Below are 18,717 nucleotides of genomic sequence, written 5' to 3'. Positions count from 1 at the left end.
CTCTAAAAAACAGTGACCTCTTGAATGAGCGGAAGTGCAAAAAACTGCAGTTCCTTGAGTGTCCACTAGAGGCTGTGTCCAAAAGCAAAGGATTTCCCTTCAGCACTCATGTTAGACCGTGCATTTTTTACAGCAGACGTTATCATGTTTACAGTCAAAGTTGATTTATTTTTTATAAAATTATTTATTTATTTACATGAATATTTCATTTAAAAAGTCCATAGTCTGAAAGTTAAAATACATTTAAAAATTTTTTTTTTTAATTTAAAAATAAATACATACAAAATAAATAAATAAATAAAATGTTTTAAATTAATAAATCAAAAATAATTTTATAAATAATAATTGGAATAATAGTTTAAATAAATAAAATATTTATTTATTTTTAATTAAAGTTGTTTTTTTTGGCCTTTTTGCCATTATATGATAGGACAGCTGAAGAGAGACAGGAAATGTGGGGAGTAGAGAGTGGGGGAAGACATGCAGGAGGTGGTCTTCCCCCCGGCCAGGAATCGAACCAGCGACCCCTGCGACGACGACTGTAGCCTCTGTATGTGGGGCACTTAGACCACTAGGCCACCAGCGCCCCAATACAATACATTTTAAAGAAAATAAATATATAGAATAATCTAACCCTAATCTTGCAGTGATACGCTCCACATAGAAAATGTTCTTCATTTTATTCCTCCACTTCCTCCATGACTACAGCCAAAGTTTATTCATCAATAGCTTAATGCTTCACGTGAGCACACTGTACATGGGGTGATATCTGTTATACAGCTCATCTAGATAGCACATATAAAGATTTGGACTCATGCATAGATCTGCACAATTGGGGCGGGGCTTAGTTGACTGACAGGTGGGTGTATGTCTGTTTCTACGTGGACTAAAAGCTAGGCTGAGTCAGCATTTCCATCATGGCGACGACGAATGGGTGACATCACTGAGACTTCATCCATGATTTATAGACTCTATGGTCTCTAATAGTCCTGCTTTTTTCCTGTATCACTCCTTACAAGTCTTAATGTGGTTTGGACACCACACAGACTTATCAGCGACCCCTCTCCATGGATAACTCAGACGATTCCCAATCCCACACCACATCCAAAATCCTCATGTAGTGTGATTTATAAAGCAGTTTCAGGATGTGATTGAATGCCAAGACCCTGCAGACCCTGGTCGATCACAAAATGTTTAAACTTCTAACTAAACTGTCTGCCTCATCCCCCCCCCCTACCCTTACCCCTAAAATGTCCAGCCCAGCCTTGTGTGTTCTCCTCAGCCTGCTCTGAGGTCAGACAGTGTGTGTAATCCCTGGTGGTCAGGGTTGGAAAGCAGGTCATGTAAACTGATCTGTAGCCAGCGACCCCGGGGTGCGGCAGCAGAGGAAATGTAGCGCTGCAAACGTTCTTGGAGCGCTCTGTGATCTGCAGCAACCACTCCCTAACACACACACTGCATTATACACTGTATACTTTACCATACAGTAACACACACGTAATTCACACGTGCACACTTTCATGCACACAGCGCTGAGCTCAGTGGACTATTGTTCATTCATTCTGAGGGGCGACGGACGGAGGGAGGGAAGCAGAGCTTGGAAGGACGATGAAAGAGAGAGAAAGAGAGGGAAGATGGCAACAGACGAGGAAGAGAAGGAGAGGAAAAATGGAGTAGAGGACAAAATAAGAGCATGGGTGCCCAACTGTTGGTTTGGTGGCTGAAACATCGACCTCAGGAACCACATCTAACCTCACTGGCCGAGGCTCAAAGCCCACTAGAAGCTCCTTTATTCCCTCTCAGACTCCATTATGTCTCAATGGAAAAGAAGCAGGAACAGAGTGTCTTCATAACCATGTTTCTTCAGTGTGTTAACATGTGGAAAATATATCCTGAGTACACAATAAAGCCTTTCTGGTGGGACAGAAGCTCAGTTTTTTAAAGAACACGCTTTGGTGTACTCAGACCTGAGTCTACCTGGACGCGGTGCATCCAGGAGACCCAGCAGCAACAGCATGTCAGTTTCAGAGTCCCTTAAAAAAAAAAGTAAAGTCTGCATTGTTTTCAGCACAGTTTAGTTTATCTGCACGCTTATAAAAAGTAGAAAGAAAGCCATAAAAAGAACCCACAACGATAAAATAAATCAAGACCACAAACAAGCTGCAATTATTAGTTTGTGCAAGTTGGGGGAAGAAAGAAAAAGCTCGTAAAAAGCAGAAAACACTTCAAAATAAGCAAAAATAAAAGAGAGGAACTTGTACAGCGAAGCATATATTCGTGCAAAAGTTCATCCCACAACTTAACAACCATTTCCAAAACAACTGTACGGCTCTGTGAATGAACTGATGGATCACTACGGAGATGTATGTCAAATGTTCAGATGTTCCAGTCGCTTTTTTTATTGGGGTAAAAACACAAACCATGTGTACGAGTCGTTGCTGGACAACGTGCTGCATGTCCTTCCTGTGATTACAGCAAATTATAACGTCCGTAGATCTTCTTCTGCAACCTTTGCACCTCAACACGTAAGGGTGAATGTATGGTTAGCAGGTAGTTATGGTAAATGGTGATGGATTCTTATCTGCCTGTAAAATGAACAAGGCAAATGTCACAACTTTGAGTCCTGCTGCTATCATCTCCACCGCTCATGGTTTCAGTTTCTTTGTTGAGATCGCTAACCTAAGGTTTCTCTCACCTGCTCCACTCCTTGATCATATTGATGGACAGGATCCAACATGAAAACGTCCGTAGCCATTCAATTAAAGCTGGGGTTGGCAGTCTCGGAAAACTAGCATGAATTTGAATGTAGCATTTCCTCATGACTCCGTCTAACCCCTCCCCTCCTCCCTCAGAGCTCCTCCAAAATGACGCCCCCCCGCTCACATGCACGAGCGCCGCTGACTTACGACCATATGATGGTGACTGATTCAAAACCGGTCCTCACCAAAACATTCTCATAGTGAAAGTTAAAAACACAAACAAACATGGCTGCTGTTAGCACTCACAACTGTCATGCTAGCATTATCCAGTTGTACCGGTGACATGATGTCAGGAGAAAAGTTATAACACATATATAACACTGTAACAGCTCTACTGTTTGTTAACCGTGTTCAGTGTAGATGTTCTTAATTCCTACAGTGTTGACGGTCAGTGAAGGCATCAGGAGAGGTGTAGAGTGTGTGAGCGGGAGAGAGGAGAGACATGAGGAGAAGTTCTTCATTCATTCAAACATTGATTGTTGTTTTGTTGGTTGGTGTGATCACGGCCGACAGTGACCGGTTATTAAAGATCAACGTGTTCATGAATCGGCTCATCATCACTACAGCGTACGGACGGACGCTACAGTACATATATATTTCTGTAGGACTTACTAAATGTCATTAATTCTTCTGCTTGTCAGAGCCCCCCGTGGTGAGAGCTTTTTAGACTCTGATCCGGACTACAGTCCTGAGCAAAGCACCTCATCGGGTCAGGGGGGACAGGCCCGAGGTCGAGCGAGAGGGGCAGTCAGTAGAGTCAAGGGAAGCAGAGGCAGGGGACGGAGACTCGGAGTACACGCCGGGGAAATGTACGCTCTGCAGGAGGAGGGCAGAACGGCAGGACGGGATTTGAATGGTTTAAAATTTTGTTCATCCTGACCGAGTCTGAACTGTTCTGAAGGAAGCTCATGAGGCAAAGTGTTAGTGACTGATTCACATCAATACAAAAGCTCTATTCTAGTCTCCTCTGCTCACGTTTCTCCTCTCCGCTCCAATCCACTCCACTCCTAAATCATCCCGGTGTCTGGGCACTTTTAGAGGTTAAATCAGAAGGAATGTTATTTGTCCAAACAACACTGACGACCGTCGACTGATTCATACAAAGAAATACTACGAGCAGCCAGGAAAGACTTAACCCCCTGTCCCCTCCTCCTCCTCCTCCTCCTCATGCTCCTTCTCTCTTCTGCTCTCTCTGTCAGTCATTCCACTTCTGCTGACTACAGGGGAAAACCTCCACAATGTATAAGTCTCTGTAAAGGAGGATGGGGGGGTGTGGGGATGAATGAGAACTGGACATCAGAGAAAATGAGTCGGAATAAACACACAATGGAAAGTCTTGTGGAGGTATAATTCATTAGAGAGGAGAAGAAGAAGAAGAAGAAGAAGAAGAAGAAGAAGAAGGGGATTAATGGATAGTAGGAGTCGTAGAGAAGTGACAGGAGAGAGAGGAAAGGTTAATATTAGGAAATTTGTGCAAGCATCAACTTGGAAAATGTCAAGTGAGTCAGATCCAAGACTGTGGGCCAGTTTTTATATTGCTGTAAGACCATCTATAGGAGAAATAACAAGAGGCAACCTCCGGTCTTAGAATATGAAGGTGATGCGGAAGTGCTAAAAACTGCAGTTCATTGAGCGTCCACTAGAGGCTGACTGCAGCAACACCTGAGACCACATACACACCCATTCAAAGAAGACGATCTTTACAGCAGAAATAAACATGTTTACAGCCTGGTTTAAAAAACAGTTTATGTCTGAGTAGCTCATTTCTCTATCAGCACACACTGTACAGGGTGCATTTTTTTTATAACTTTGTATTTTTGAAGATATCAAACTTGCATGTTTTGCCCAAATAAGGACAAGGCAGAATTGATGACAGGTGGGACACTAGCTCGGACAAAGTTTGGTTTCCAATATGGCTCCCGCCAACGATCGGCTTCAAAACGGCGCTTCAGAAACAGATGGATGACATCACAGATACTACGTCCATTTATTACACAGTCTATGAGTCTTACCTAAGTATCTTAGAGATTTGAAAGGTGCATGAATCTACAAAAGCCCTGAAAGGACATGATTAAATACATTCTATTTTCTCAGTTTTCTCCAATTAACGAGTAAATTTTGTCGTTATCTTGAGGAGACAAAGCTTGTTATGTCGGCTTAATTTTTTCAAGATAATGAGATCATTTATCTTTTTTTTTTAATCCAGAAAATGAAGCTCATTTTATGTATTTTTGATCTTCAACCTGTAAGATAAATGTCTCTTAACAAAATGTCTTTTTATTCTTCACTGAGGCAAAATTTTCTAAACAATGTTTGTGAAAAAAATTAAAAACAGAATAATAAAAGAAAATGATAACAAGCACTTAAAGCTGGGGTTGGTAATCAGATTTAGATCCACTTTTTGTTATACTGGTTAAAATGATCTTTATGTCCTGATGGTAATCAATACATGATGTGTTCTTAAAAAAGAGTGAAAAAAAGCTGCTATCTACAGCCGGAGTAAACCTGGGAAAACACCAACCAATCAGCCTTTTTTGGGTGCCAAAATTTTAAACCATTCAAATCCTGTCCTGCCGTTCTGCCCGCCTCCTGCGCGTACATTTCCCCGGCGTTCACTCCTCCGAGTCCCCGTCTCCTGCCTCTACTTCCCCTGACTCTACTGTCTGCCCCTCTCGCTCGTCCTCGGGCCTGTCCCCTCTGACCCGATGAGGTGCTTTGCTCAGGACTGTAGTCCGGATCAGAGTCTAAAAAGCTCTCACCACGGGGGCTCTGACAAGCAGAAGAATGAATGACATTTAGTAAGTCCTACAGAAATGTAGATGTACTGTAGCGTCCGTCCGGACGCTGTAGTGATGACGAGCCGATTCGTGAACACGTTGAGTTTTAATAACCGGTCACTGTCGGCCGTTACCACGACAACCAACAAAACAACAATCAATGTTTGAATGAATGAAGAACTTCTCCTCTTGTCTCTCCTCTCTCCCACTCGCACACTCTACACCTCTCCTGATGCCTTCACTGACTGTCAACACTGTAGGAATTAAGAACATCTACACTGAACATGTTTAACAAACAGTAGAGTTGTTACAGTGTTATACATGTGTTATAACTTTTCTCCTGATATCGTGCAACCGGTACAACTGGATAATGCTAGAATGACAGTTGTGAGTGCTAACAGCAGCCATGTTTGTTTGTGTTTTTAACTTTCACTATGAGAATGTTTTGGTGAGGACCGGTTTTGAATCAGTCACCATCATATGGTCGAGAATCAGCGGCGCTCGTGCATGTGAGCGGGGGGGGGGCCTTGTTTTGGAGGAGCTCTGAGGGAGGAGGGGAGGGGTTAGACGGAGTCATGAGGAAATGCTACATTCCTCAGACTACCAACCCCAGCTTTAAGTTAGAAAGATGATAAATTACATAAATCAGATAACAATAAAATGTAATGTTAAAACAAAGTCAGTTGAAACAGTTGCAATCAGAACTTAAAATGTTTAAAACTTTAATTTTTATTCTTGTAACTCACTTTAATTTTTTTTGTCGAAATACTTTATTAGTATTATTCAAAAGTTTATTAGGCCTAGGGCTGATGCTGTTTGATTGACTTGATTTTTGGTACTTTCTCTCTGGATGTTTATAGTTCTTGTATTTCCTCAAAAAGAGAAAATCAAGTCCATAGAGGCTAAAATGTAGATATAAATTTGTATTCAAAGAGCTCAGAAGAATGTCGTATGCTTGTTATGTACTTATGTCTTGAATATTGTGTAATTGTAATGACATTGTTCTATGGCACAGTAAAAAGAAAGAAAAAAAAAAGTTTAAAAATAAGGTTTTAAAATGACTAAAAGAAGAAAGCAGTGCGTTCATTTTTAAAGTGCTTTGCAGTGAGTACCAGGCAGATGGTGCAAAAAAGCCAAATGCAGATTTTCCGAGCTCTGAATGAACTCTGGGAACCTGGAGAGTAAAGAACGTGATTAAATCCTTCTTTTTTCTCCATTTTCTCAAGAAACCAAAGTGTGTCATCTCGAGATAACGAGAAAAATAAGTTGCAATCTTGAGAAAACAAGTGAAATGTACTTGCTATCTCTAAAAAACAGAGAAGGGCGCAGGCTTGGCCTAATGGTTGAGTCATGCACCCATATTGCAGTTGGCCAGGGTTCGATTTCAGCCTTTCCCGCACGTCATTCCCACACTCTCTCACCCTGTTTCCTGCTCTATCCACTGTCCTCTCCTGTCTAAATAAAGGTGTAGAAGCCCCAAAAATATAACTAAAAGAAAACTGAGAAATAAAATGTATTTAATCATGTCCTTTTAGGGCTTCTGTATGAATCAACAGATTTAGTTTGCACTGTTTTGCACCAAAGTTGATCTAGACTAAATGTAAGAATATATGCACAGGTAGATATTGGTGCAACTTGTGGAGATAGCAACATTCAACTACTGATAGAGGAATCAGCAAAACGGTATCATGCATTGTGAGAAGCTGACTGAAAGAAAGAAGACCAAATCAAACGAGAGCCCTCCTTGGTGGAGTCACTAAATGTGAATACTGCTTTACAACAAAGGAGCCCTTCGTGCCATCTGTTCACACACCCTGTCAGTCAGGATTTGTCACGCTCAGAGGTTCCCTTAAGATATTCCACTGTAACAGGATCATATACAGTACACAGTCTATTTGACTAATCAGTGCTGTTGTCCTCCGCTTGGTCGCATGAGTTCAAACAGCTTTCTCCTTCCTTTCTGTCTTTGTGCCAACTCTTAGAATTTATGAGCGTTTAATGAAAACTTGGTTGATCTTATCAGCCTTTCCAGTTTGTGTCACGAACAGACAGGTGTGGTCCCATTCTGCATTTTAAATAACACGCCTCTTACTCTGTCTGTCTGTCTGTCTGTTCAGGTGTTCGCCAAAGTGTTCAGCCACGAGGCCTTGGAGTCCTACCTCCCGAAGATCCAGCAGGTCATCCAGGAAAGCCTCCGAGTGTGGAGCTCCAACCCTGAGCCCATCAACGTCTACAGGTACAGGAGCTTGTGTTGTAAAGATGATCACTTCCTTTCCGTGAATATAAAGCACAACATCGTCAGCGTAGGTAGAGAAGTGCAAAGATCCCTCTAGGGCTTGATCTTCAAAAAAACAATGGCGTGTCTTTCCATCTTTATGCAGATGATTCCCAAATATACCTGCCCATAAAGAGAGATGACAAAAGCTCACTGGAGCCTTTACTTAACTGCTTTAAAGACAGAAAAGAACTGGATGTCTTTAAACTTTTTAAACTGTAATGAAAACAAGACAGGAATTATTATGTTGGAATCAAGTGCTGCATGTAAGGCCCCAATATTGGACCTGGGCTCCCTGCAACCTTAAACAGATACATTCCATCGTCCAATCTTGTTTTTATCATTTGAGGCTTTTATCTAAGATTAAATCGGTTTTATCTTTTAATGATTTTGAGAGATGCTTTTATTTCAACTGGACTGGACTACTGCAATGCACTTCATGTACGTAGGCGTTAACCAGGCCTCCCAGGTACGCCTACAGCTAGTTCAGAATGCTGCTGCTCGACTTTTAACCGGCACCCGTAAGTGAGAGCACATAACCCCCATCCTCTCCTCCCTCCGCTGGCTCCCTGTTCATTTTAGGATTTAAGATTTTATTGTTTGTTTTTAAATCTTTAAATGGAGTCCCTCCACAGTACATCACCGACCTCCTGCAAAGCTACACTCCTGTCACAGTTATCACCTGCCACACCTGCTCAGCCTCTCAGCCCACTACATTTCCACTCCCCTTCGTTTACCTGAACCACACTCTCCTCATTAAGCCAACACAAATCACCTGTTTCTCATTACCTGCTGCCAGTATTTAAGTCCCGGTCTCAGCCCACTCAGTGCCAGATTGTTCTCACTGCAAATGCAAGACTCTCCAGCACTTATCCTCGGACTGATCTCCCGGTTTCGACCCTGCCTGTCCCCGACCTTCCTTCCTCGTTTCTGCCCTGGTAACTACCTCAGCCTTCTGTCCCCGACCAAGAGATTTGCCTGCTCCTCGTCTGTTTCCAGCCTGATCCTCCACACAGCGAAACCAGCTTCTCAACAGACATTGTGTGACCGGGTTAGTAAAGACCTGCAAAGACTTGTTACCTGCTGTTTCCTCCGGGCTCCAGTGTGCTGCTTTTGGGTTCACCCTCACACCCGTAACAACTCCTGTGAGGTCTTTGAGGTCTACAGGACAGCAGCTTCTTGTGGTCCCTAAGACCAGGCTGAAAACCATGGGTGGCCGTGCCTTCTCAGCAGTGGCCCCCAAACTGTGGAACGAGCTACCCCTCCAATGTTAGATTGTCCCAGACATTTTAAATCCCACCTTAAAACATATTTTTACTCCTTGGCTTTTAACCCAGCGTGAGAGTTGTGTGGTCTCTGTCTCTTGCTCTTACTGTGTTTTTATTCTTTTAATTTATTCTATTTTATTCTCTGACAGCGTTTTATGTTCTGTGTGTTTTAACATATCTTACCTCACTGTGCAGCACTTTGCTGAACTTGATTGTTTTTTTTAAATGTGCTATATAAATAAAGTGGATTGGATTGGAAAAGTCTTACCTGCACAAGTACTATCATGCAAGGAAGAGTCTTTTAACAGTCAGGCATCACATTCAGATGTTTAATGTGTTGATTCTGATTGTGTGTCCTCCCACAGGGAGAGCCAGAGGTTGTCGTTCACAATGGCGGTGAGGGTGTTGCTGGGTTTCCGGGTGTCGGAGGAGGAGATGAGGAATCTGTTCTCAACCTTCCAGGACTTTGTCGACAACCTGTTCAGTCTGCCGATAGACCTTCCGTTTAGCGGCTACAGGAAGGTACTTCAAACTTCACCTCTAGTTTTTCCATTTGATGCATGTTTTGTCATTGTACCCTCAAGTTGCTTCCCAACAACATTCATCTGAAGCTAAGATGTAGCAGAATTGTACCTTCTGCTCGAGTTAGATTTGAATTGTTCCTGTTTGCAGGGAATCCGTGCACGAGACTCCCTCCAGAAAAGCATAGAAAAGGCCATCAGAGAGAAGCCGCTGCGTTCCCAGGGGAAGGATTACAGCGATGCGCTGGACGTCCTGATGGAGAGCGCTAAAGAGAACGGCACCGAGCTCACCATGCAGGAACTGAAGGTACAAACAAGCTTTAAGAAGTGATCCGATCATATACGGTAGAGTTAACGAATACAGTACAACGCTGCTGGGTGTTAATTCATGCAAACACACTCCCTGTGTACAGAGCAAAGGTCTGCAGGAGTGAACCGGTCTTGTACGACTGAACACACCAACAAATATCTTAATTTGTCCGACAAATCATGCTGTGATCACAAGCAGCGAAAGTGACTTTACACACACACATCTTTAAAATATGACTGCAGGGATGCTAAGCCAATGCCCAGAGGCAGACAGTAACAGTATGAGACACACACACACTCATGGACAGGCACACCCTCTATTTACCTATTAAAGTAATTCTGAGGAATTCTGTGGAAACTCAACTCTCTTCCCGTCTCTCTCTCTCTCTCTCTCGCTCTCTGTGGTTTCTGGGTGAAGTCCAGGGCCAAAAATAAGTCAACACTCCCCCTGCTAGGGGTCTGAAAGAGGCCTCCTGTACGCACACACTCACACACACTTATATATAAATACACACACAGAGTGGAACTGGGGAGCCCCTGTCGCTGAGGCCCCACGCTGAAGCACTCTCCTGCAGTTTTCTGACGCACACGTATATATCACACAGACACCGGGGTGAGGCTGAGATCTGTTTTGACACGGATGATGGCAGATAAGAGGTTTGTAATGAGTGTCGTGCTGCTCGGCCTCGGTGTTATTTATTCCACTGCTTTAATAGCGGGACGGGTATGGCGTGCTAAATGTTGTTGTTGGATGGGAACTTTCCAAAAAACGCTACTTTTGAGGAAAGAAAAACATCACACTTTTATTACATCTTGGCTTTTGACATCTTTTCTTGGGCCGTGTTGTTACGAAACGAATGGCAAGCATGAGGTGTGAGATGGTGGACGACTGCCCACTCCTGGTTGAGTGTACTCACAATTATCCTTTAAGATCACAGACGATAAGATTTCACGTTACAGACGAATCCAGAACACGCAGGGCTACAAAAACCTATTTTCCCTATCCTTAATTCTTTGTTATGTTTTGCTGCCACCCCTGAAACAGTAATAGAGGCTATGGTAAGGCTTTTGGCATCTAATGCTACCATCTTTATTTCCACTCTCTGGACAATTTATTCAAGTGACAAGCGTTTAGCCCATCAGAAGCTAAGGGCGCATCCAGTTGGCTTGTCTACAGAGTAAAGCCAGATCAATTGAAATTACAGATCAGTTAAGATCTGCACTTGGAGTACGTTCCTGCTTTACTTCACAGATCAGTGATTGGTTCTTTTCCAAATCTGGCCCAGTAAAGAAGACTATGTTTGAAGGCTCTGTGGATAAAAGACAAACTCATTCCCCTTTAGGTTGGAAGGTTAAGACTTCGGGTTACAAGATGATTACCAAAATATGGCGCAAGACAATACTTGTTTAATAATAAAAGTAACAATAACTGATATTTATATAGTGCCTTTCAATAAACCCAAGGTCGCTTCACAGGGTCAGGTAGGGGGTCTGGGGGGTAGGTTAGGATATCTAATGGGGAAAGGCCTTGAGGAGAAGGTGCTTTTTGATTGCTTTCTCAAACCGGTCCAGGGTTGGGGCGCTGCGGATGTCAGGAGGGAGAGAGTTCCACAGAGTAGGGGCTGCCACACTGAATGCTCTGTCCCCAAAGGTCCACAGCTTAGTCCGGGGGATGGAGAGGAGACCCAGGTCCAAAGACCATAGGTTCTGGGATGGAGTTTGTTAGTGGAGGAGGTCAGCCAGGTATTGGGGGGCGAGGGCATGCAGTACTTTACAGCCAGTGGAGGTGCATGAGAGTGAGGGTGATGTTCTGCCAGGGCTTGGTATGTGTGAGAACCCTGGCAGCTGAGTTTTGCACGTATTGGAGCCTGTCCAGGGCATTGCTGGGTACCCCGAACAGGACTCCATTGCAGCAATCCAGCTGGAAGGTTGTGAATGCATGGATGAGGGTCTGGGCAACTGAATCTGAAAGAGATGGGCGCAGACGGGAGATGTTCTTGAGGTGATAGAAGGCAGACTTTGTGACTGATTTGATGTGTGACCGGAAGGAGAGGGTGGAGTCAAGAATGACACCCAGGTTGCGGACTTCAGGAGATGGGGAGATGGAACAGCCATCCACATGGCGTTTAAGTGTTTCTCTGGTCATTATCTTGACTCTGGTTAAACTGCTTCCAGCTATTGGAAAGAAAATATGTGACAAGGATTCTGCTCATCAATTAGTCCCCATATCAGCCCATCTGGGTCCCACTTAGACGTACTGGCTTGGCAGATGTCCAATGATTTAAGAAAAGTGCACTAACAGATCTTTCCCTGTCTCTTCTGTCTCGTAGGAGTCGACCATCGAGCTCATCTTTGCGTCCTTCGCCACGACGGCCAGCGCCAGCACCTCGCTCATAATGCAGCTTCTCCGCCACCCTGCCGTCTTGGAGCGCCTGAGAGAGGAGCTGAGAGCCAGGGGTCTCCTCCACAATGGTTGCCTTTGCCCTGAAGGAGAGCTGAGGCTTGACACCATTGTGAGCCTCAAGTACCTGGACTGTGTCATCAAGGAGGTGCTAAGACTCTTTACGCCGGTCTCAGGGGCCTACAGGACTGCAATGCAGACCTTTGAACTTGACGTGAGTAGCCCTTGCACTAACTATCAGTCCACTTCTTTAGAAAGTCTTGTGGGACAACTTTTCCAGTATTGTAACACCATGACCTTCTTGTCATCGAGTTGGCATCCTTAAAACCTGCTAACTGGTTGCTTTCCGGTGACTTTCTGTCTGTAGGGGGTTCAGGTTCCAAAAGGCTGGAGTGTGATGTACAGCATCAGGGACACCCACGACACCTCAGCCGTCTTTAAGGACGTGGATGCCTTCGACCCAGACCGCTTCAGCCAGGAGCGAGGAGAAGACAAAGAGGGTCGCTTCAACTACCTTCCGTTTGGCGGCGGTGTCCGGTCCTGTCTGGGCAAGCAGCTCGCCACTCTGTTCCTCCGCATCCTCGCCATTGAGTTGGCCAGCACCAGCCGCTTCGAGCTCGCGACCCGGCAGTTCCCGCGTGTGATCACGGTACCGGTGGTCCACCCTGTCGACGGGCTCAAGGTCAAGTTCTATGGCTTGGACTCCAACCAGAACGAGATCATGGCCAAGTCGGAAGAGCTGCTCGGAGCGACAGTTTGAAGGGCAGGGAGCTGACGCGGAAAAAAAGGGGGGGAGGGGGGAAGTTATTGAAGAAGTCTTTAGGGGGGGGAGATTGAAGGAAGGAAAGAAAGAATTTCAGAGTTATTTTTTCTTCTCCACCTTTGCTCTGCCGAGTCAGGGGGGGGGGGGGTTCCTTTTCAGACTGAAAGAAAAGTCTTCATCTTCTGTTACAACTGATGATGATGATGATCGGGACATACCTCTGAGAAAGGAAGAAGCTGCCAAAAAGTTCTTAAGTATGCTCTATTCTGTGTATTTTTTTAAAGAAATATACAAATCAAAATCTATTTACAAAAAAAAAAAAGAAGCTATGTAATATAATTTGAAATAGAACGTGGGTAGTGCACAATGGTAGTAAGGGAAGTTTGGTGGTACTTGTGGTGAAATGAAGAGTTGAAAATAGAAAAGTAAAAGTAAGGATTGCTTGGCGACGGAATGACAGATGGATGAAACAGGGTATAGGATGAAAGAAAATGATGTTGTAGCATTTTGCTAGCTCCTAATCAGATGCAGTGAACCGTTACAGTTGTCTAGCAGGGTAAAAGGATGGATACGTGGGGCTGAATGTTCTGGACTAAATCGGCGGTTTGAAAGCCTGAGTTCGTCACGGTGCCACCCAGATTCAACCGACTATCTGACAAAGGTTTGAGAGAATGACACAAAACAGGGATGACTTGTTTTCCATCAAAAGGTCCATCAGGATTCAAATTGCTTACTAGCTAACAGATGCATTGGCAAGGCTTGAAGCACATTGGGAGGGGGGAAGCAGTTTGTGGCCCAGCGCCAGTGAAACTTGTCAGATCGGTTCTGCACCTCTTTCTCGAGCGAAAGCATATCATGATGCAGAAAATACTTTGACTGGCTTCAATTTGTACCGCTAATAAGGGTCAAGTATCGAATCAGGCAGCGGAGAAGAGAGGAGAGGGCTGGGCCTTGAAATGAGGGATGTGGTTCTGTCAGGGAGGAGGACCCTTACGTGATGTGACCCTTAATTTGTCCTCTCTTGCACCCCATAGTAGAATAAGCTAATATGACCAACAATAGAAGAAGGAACAACTACTCGTTCAAGGAATCTTAGGGCTAAGATTACACTCCAGACTTCCATGGAGAATTAAGAAACAGGAAGTTACCTTTCAGGGAACTTCTCAAGGAGGTAAATTCCAACTGCCTAACAATTACTTCCTGGTGTTCTGAGTCACACACCTTTAACTTTCAAAGAATAAGGATGGAAGACCAACAGTCAGAGACAATACTGATATTTCTTGATTCCATAGCAAGTGTCCCAAGAGGGCCTTGGACTTCAGATCTGATCCATGCCTAATCTGGTCAATGCTGTGTTTCCACAAGCAGATCTGTCCCACAAATCTAGTTTCAGGACTTTGAACTGTCAACTTTGTCTGTAGGAACCAGCACAACAAAGTAGGAACACACGTGATCTTGGCACTCCTACATGGTTTTCGTTGAGTTCTCACGTGACTTTGTGATCTTGGGAGTCCAGTTGTGCTACTTACAGGAAATAGTTCCATTGGTTATGGATAGAGCAAAACCACAGTGCTGACAGATTGTGGAAGACATGCTTGCTGTGGAATCAAAGGATTGTGTCTCACTGGCTACGTTTACATGAGACTTTTAATTCAGAATACAAATTAAATCCTCTTTAAAAAGATTAAAAATGACCTTGTAAACACCTAATTAACATTCCGAATTAAACTTAAATCAGAAGTAAGTGTCTGGTTTATTCTGATTTTAAATCAGAATTGAATAATTCCTTGATCATGTATACGTTCATTCCGCTAGCAAGCGTTGGACTCGAGCCAAGACTATTTATTTAATATGAGTCTGAGAAGAAATGGATATCATGAGAAGAGTTGACGGACGGAAGCATCAAAATGTGGATCTTTTTAAAGCTGCAGCGTCCAAGTTAATCGAGGGACTTGTCTAGGGATGCACTGATCCTACTTTTTAGATACCAATACCGATACCTGGGCTTTGGTATCTGCCGATATGCCAATACTGATACTAGCCGATCCGATCCTGGTATCGATTTAACAATCTCTATTCCTTAATGTGAGGATGGAATCATGTTTTGGCAACTTCAGGCTTTTCTGACTTGATGGTGAACTGTACCTTGGTTCCAAGTGCTAAACCAGAGTCTGGAATCCCTTAATTTCAAGGATCTGGAACAAATAAATCCAATAACCTGTCCTTTTTTTCACACTTTGAATCCATAAACGAAGGTTTCTAGCTTCTTTGCAGGCGGCTACCGCCGATGTAAACTTCCTCCTTTGGGCTTCCATTATATTTTTCCATTCGTCAAAACATTAGCGCTGCACATGTTGCAAGTTTCCCACGGAGTTGTTAGCAAAAGAAGCGTGACATGCACCTAAACCAAGGAGCCTCTGTAGTTATCCTCCATCATGCTCCACCGGGTGGCGCTGATGACGTAGGAGACGCACATGGATGTTGTAAACACAGAAAAGCATAGAACTGAGTTGAATCGATCTGCCATATGGATCGGCACTATATATCGTCCCCTTGTCACCGATATCCGATCTAGCTTTTTGAGCCCGATCTAGCCGATATCCGATACCAGGATCGGATCGGTGCATCCCTTGAATTGTGGCTTGTGTGGTCTTCCACGTTGTAACCGAAAATAAAAGAAGCAGGAACTGGAGTCTGTTTTCCCCCCTGTCCAATCAGAAGCCTTCCCAACCCCCAGACCTTAAGTGGAATTGAATAAAGACGATTGAACGTGTTTTCCATGTAAACGCGAAGGAGAATACTTTAATTCCGAATTATTCAATTCTGATTGATTAATTCCGAATTAAAAAACATCATGTAACCGTGGCCACTGTTGTGTCTTCTCCTTATTCCTCAGTCTTCAGATCGCCCATCGATCCTGACTCAGAAGTGTAGCCCATAGTAACCCTTGTTGGTTTGTGAACTCAGGTGAAAGTAGACGTCGTGGTGGACAAAGAATAAGCATATATATTTTGGTGGTTAACTCTGACTGCACATAAATATTGTCACGTACTCACTGTAAAAGTTTCAGAGCTAGTTGGAAAGAGTTTTCAGGGGTTAGCGTTCTTTGTACCCACCAAGGAAGCAGAATCAACAAACCCAGTACCAGTCGGCATCACACATTAGGAGAAGTAACAGAAGGTCCAGGTCTGTGTTTGAAACCCTCTGACCATTTGTTTTGATGCATAAACTTCACTTTCAAGTTGCGTTGAGATTGAACCCCTTTTTGGACACTGACCCCCCCTTGTGGTCTTTGAACTTGCTCTCACGAAATGGTGCGACTTCCTGAGCTGAAGGGGGGGAGGAGGAGGAGGAGAAAGGAACGAGGGACACAGAGGAGCCGAGGGGGGGAAGAGAGGAGAAAACCTACATACATGCTGCTTGAATGTTGCTTTGTCAAACTGTTTGTTTGTTTGTTTGTTTGTGTGCTGTTTTTTTGTTTTATTTTCCCGTCTCTGTGGGGCAGCCATTTTTGAGTTCCGTGGAGAAGGTGACATTCTGTCTTGCTGCTCCTCCAATCAACGCTAAAAATGCAAAACAAAACAAATTCCATGGTTAAGCAACTTTATTAGCTGAAAGAGATTTTATTGTTTGAGGTGATTGCACAATCAAGAACTCTCAGAGCTTTTTGTGTTCCCTAGATCGGGAAAGGAATTGTCTTACTTCTCAGTCATGGGAAAGCTTCCGCGACAGAACTCTGGGACTTCGTTAGCGGAACCCTCGGACAAGCTTAAGAGTTCCAAACCGAAGTTTGAGAGAGATGGACCAATGAGATTTCAGGGGGGGAGGAGGGCAGGGGACGCTCTCGGAGGGGCTTTTCTTATTGGACGTTCCAGATGGATTCTGCCTGTGCTAGACTTTGTTCACTCTTAACAACCACACCACTGATTTCTTCTTCTGAAAAAACTTAAAAATAGAAGTTTTTGCTGCTTTTCTTGTGTACATTTTCTAATTGAGAATTATAGATTGCAATAGTTTGTATCGAGTGAGATTTTTCCATTTCTTCCCTTTTTTTTTTATATATATGATTTTAGCTGATTAAAATATTTGCATTTTGTGAAAGTAAAAAGAGCATTAAACCGTGTATATTAATTTGTACAATATTTCTTTCCTTAGCAAGCCATGGGGAAAATCAGCTATTTACATCAACTAATAACCTAATATTAATGTTATTGTACGATTAATATTGTTGTTATAAGATATTTGAAATGATATTTTTTATTCTATTACAGATATAGAGTTTTTAGGCTAAATGAGAAGGTAAATATTGGATGTATTTAGAATGTTATGTATTTCAGTTATATTGTAAACAGTGTTTAAAATGTTAATATTGTTGATTTGGTTACTGTAATAATTATTATTTGTTTTGTTATTCAGACATATTATCACTGCATTTTATTTGATATTAATTATGGAAAACAGAAAGCACTTGCGAGGTATGTCTATTTTTTAAGTGCCATGCGACTACACTTCCCGTTCCTCTCACTTGTTGGTTCCTCTGAATTTGTCTTTTGTCATTCTGTACATAATATTTGTATTTTCTTTATACAGGAAAAAAATGTTCATTCAGTTTAGGTATAAATGTCTTGTCCTCCTTTCTTTCCTTCCTTTTTGTTACCGTGACTGTTTATGTACTCCTGTAATAAACGATAAAGAAAAAAATGAACAGTGAGTCTCAACATTTCATACAACAGGGGTTCCCAGTGTGGGTCGAGACCCCCTGGAGGGGTCGCAAGACACAAATGGGGGGTCGTTAGATGCAGGGTTCCCACGCGTCCTGGAAAAACTGGAAAACCTGGAAAACAGTTGACCAGTTTTCCAGTACTGGAAAACACCTGGAAAATGGGAGAAAAAGTAAAATGTCCTGGAAAATCACAGATTGTCCTGGAAAATTATTCCAACATGACTATGTGGGATCTAACAAGGTTAAAAAAAACACATCCCCATTCAACATTTGTGGCCATTTTTGCCATTCAGTTCTATTTAGGTCAATTTATGCACTGATCCTCTGATTATTATTAGTATTTATTTATTTCAGTAAGGCAGCTTCCAGATTCCTTTGCTGGCTCTTTAGTTTTTTTCTTAGCTAATTTTATATTTTTTGAGAAAAGAGAAAGCTGAGATGAGAGTTGCCCATCATTGTTGCTTGGTTGCACTAATAAAGTGCTGTACATCTGTGGTTGCATTATTCTATAATCAATTTGCCATCATTTTTAATCATATAAGAGATGATTTCATGGATAGTCATAGACTGCATGTCTTCAATGTAGACTTCCACTGAGAGGAACATATTAGACTATTTAGGAACTAAATTAGGAACTCAATTTAGACTGTCATACCAGCTTGATCATCACTGAAAATGTCCTGGAAATGTCCTGGAAAATGATTTCTGGAAAAGAGTGGGAACCCTGAGATGTCTTCCAGAATGTTTTTCTTTTAAGTTATCTAATATTCATTCTTTGGATTGTTTTGTGATTGTTGCGGCCCAAATAGCCTGAATTTGCGACAGCTTTTTGAAAAAATTGCAGTGAAAGTTGCGATTGTTTTTTTTTTGTTGCTTTTTTCCCCCAATAACATCTCAGTGGCAAGTAAATACACTAAATTA

At 42.9% G+C, this 18,717-nt stretch overlaps 1 protein-coding gene across 1 annotated transcript in view; it reads left to right on the top strand.

Annotated features, from left to right (window-relative positions):
- The window catches only part of LOC117807496 (cytochrome P450 26B1), a 49,546-nt gene extending 36,476 nt beyond the window's left edge, over positions 1-13,070 (top strand). Inside the window, exons 3-7 of the mRNA XM_034676814.1 lie at positions 7,654-7,772; positions 9,445-9,601; positions 9,752-9,907; positions 12,240-12,524; positions 12,678-13,070. Coding sequence (XP_034532705.1) covers positions 7,654-7,772; positions 9,445-9,601; positions 9,752-9,907; positions 12,240-12,524; positions 12,678-13,070 — 1,110 coding nt within the window. The remainder of the gene's footprint in view (positions 1-7,653; positions 7,773-9,444; positions 9,602-9,751; positions 9,908-12,239; positions 12,525-12,677) is intronic.
- The last annotated feature ends 5,647 nt before the right edge of the window (positions 13,071-18,717 follow it).

Source organism: Notolabrus celidotus, chromosome 23 (assembly GCF_009762535.1).
Source record: "Notolabrus celidotus isolate fNotCel1 chromosome 23, fNotCel1.pri, whole genome shotgun sequence".
Taxonomy (NCBI): Eukaryota; Metazoa; Chordata; class Actinopteri; order Labriformes; family Labridae; genus Notolabrus; species Notolabrus celidotus.
Note: the sequence above shows the minus strand (reverse complement) of the source record. Positions and strands in the feature narration are given on the sequence as shown.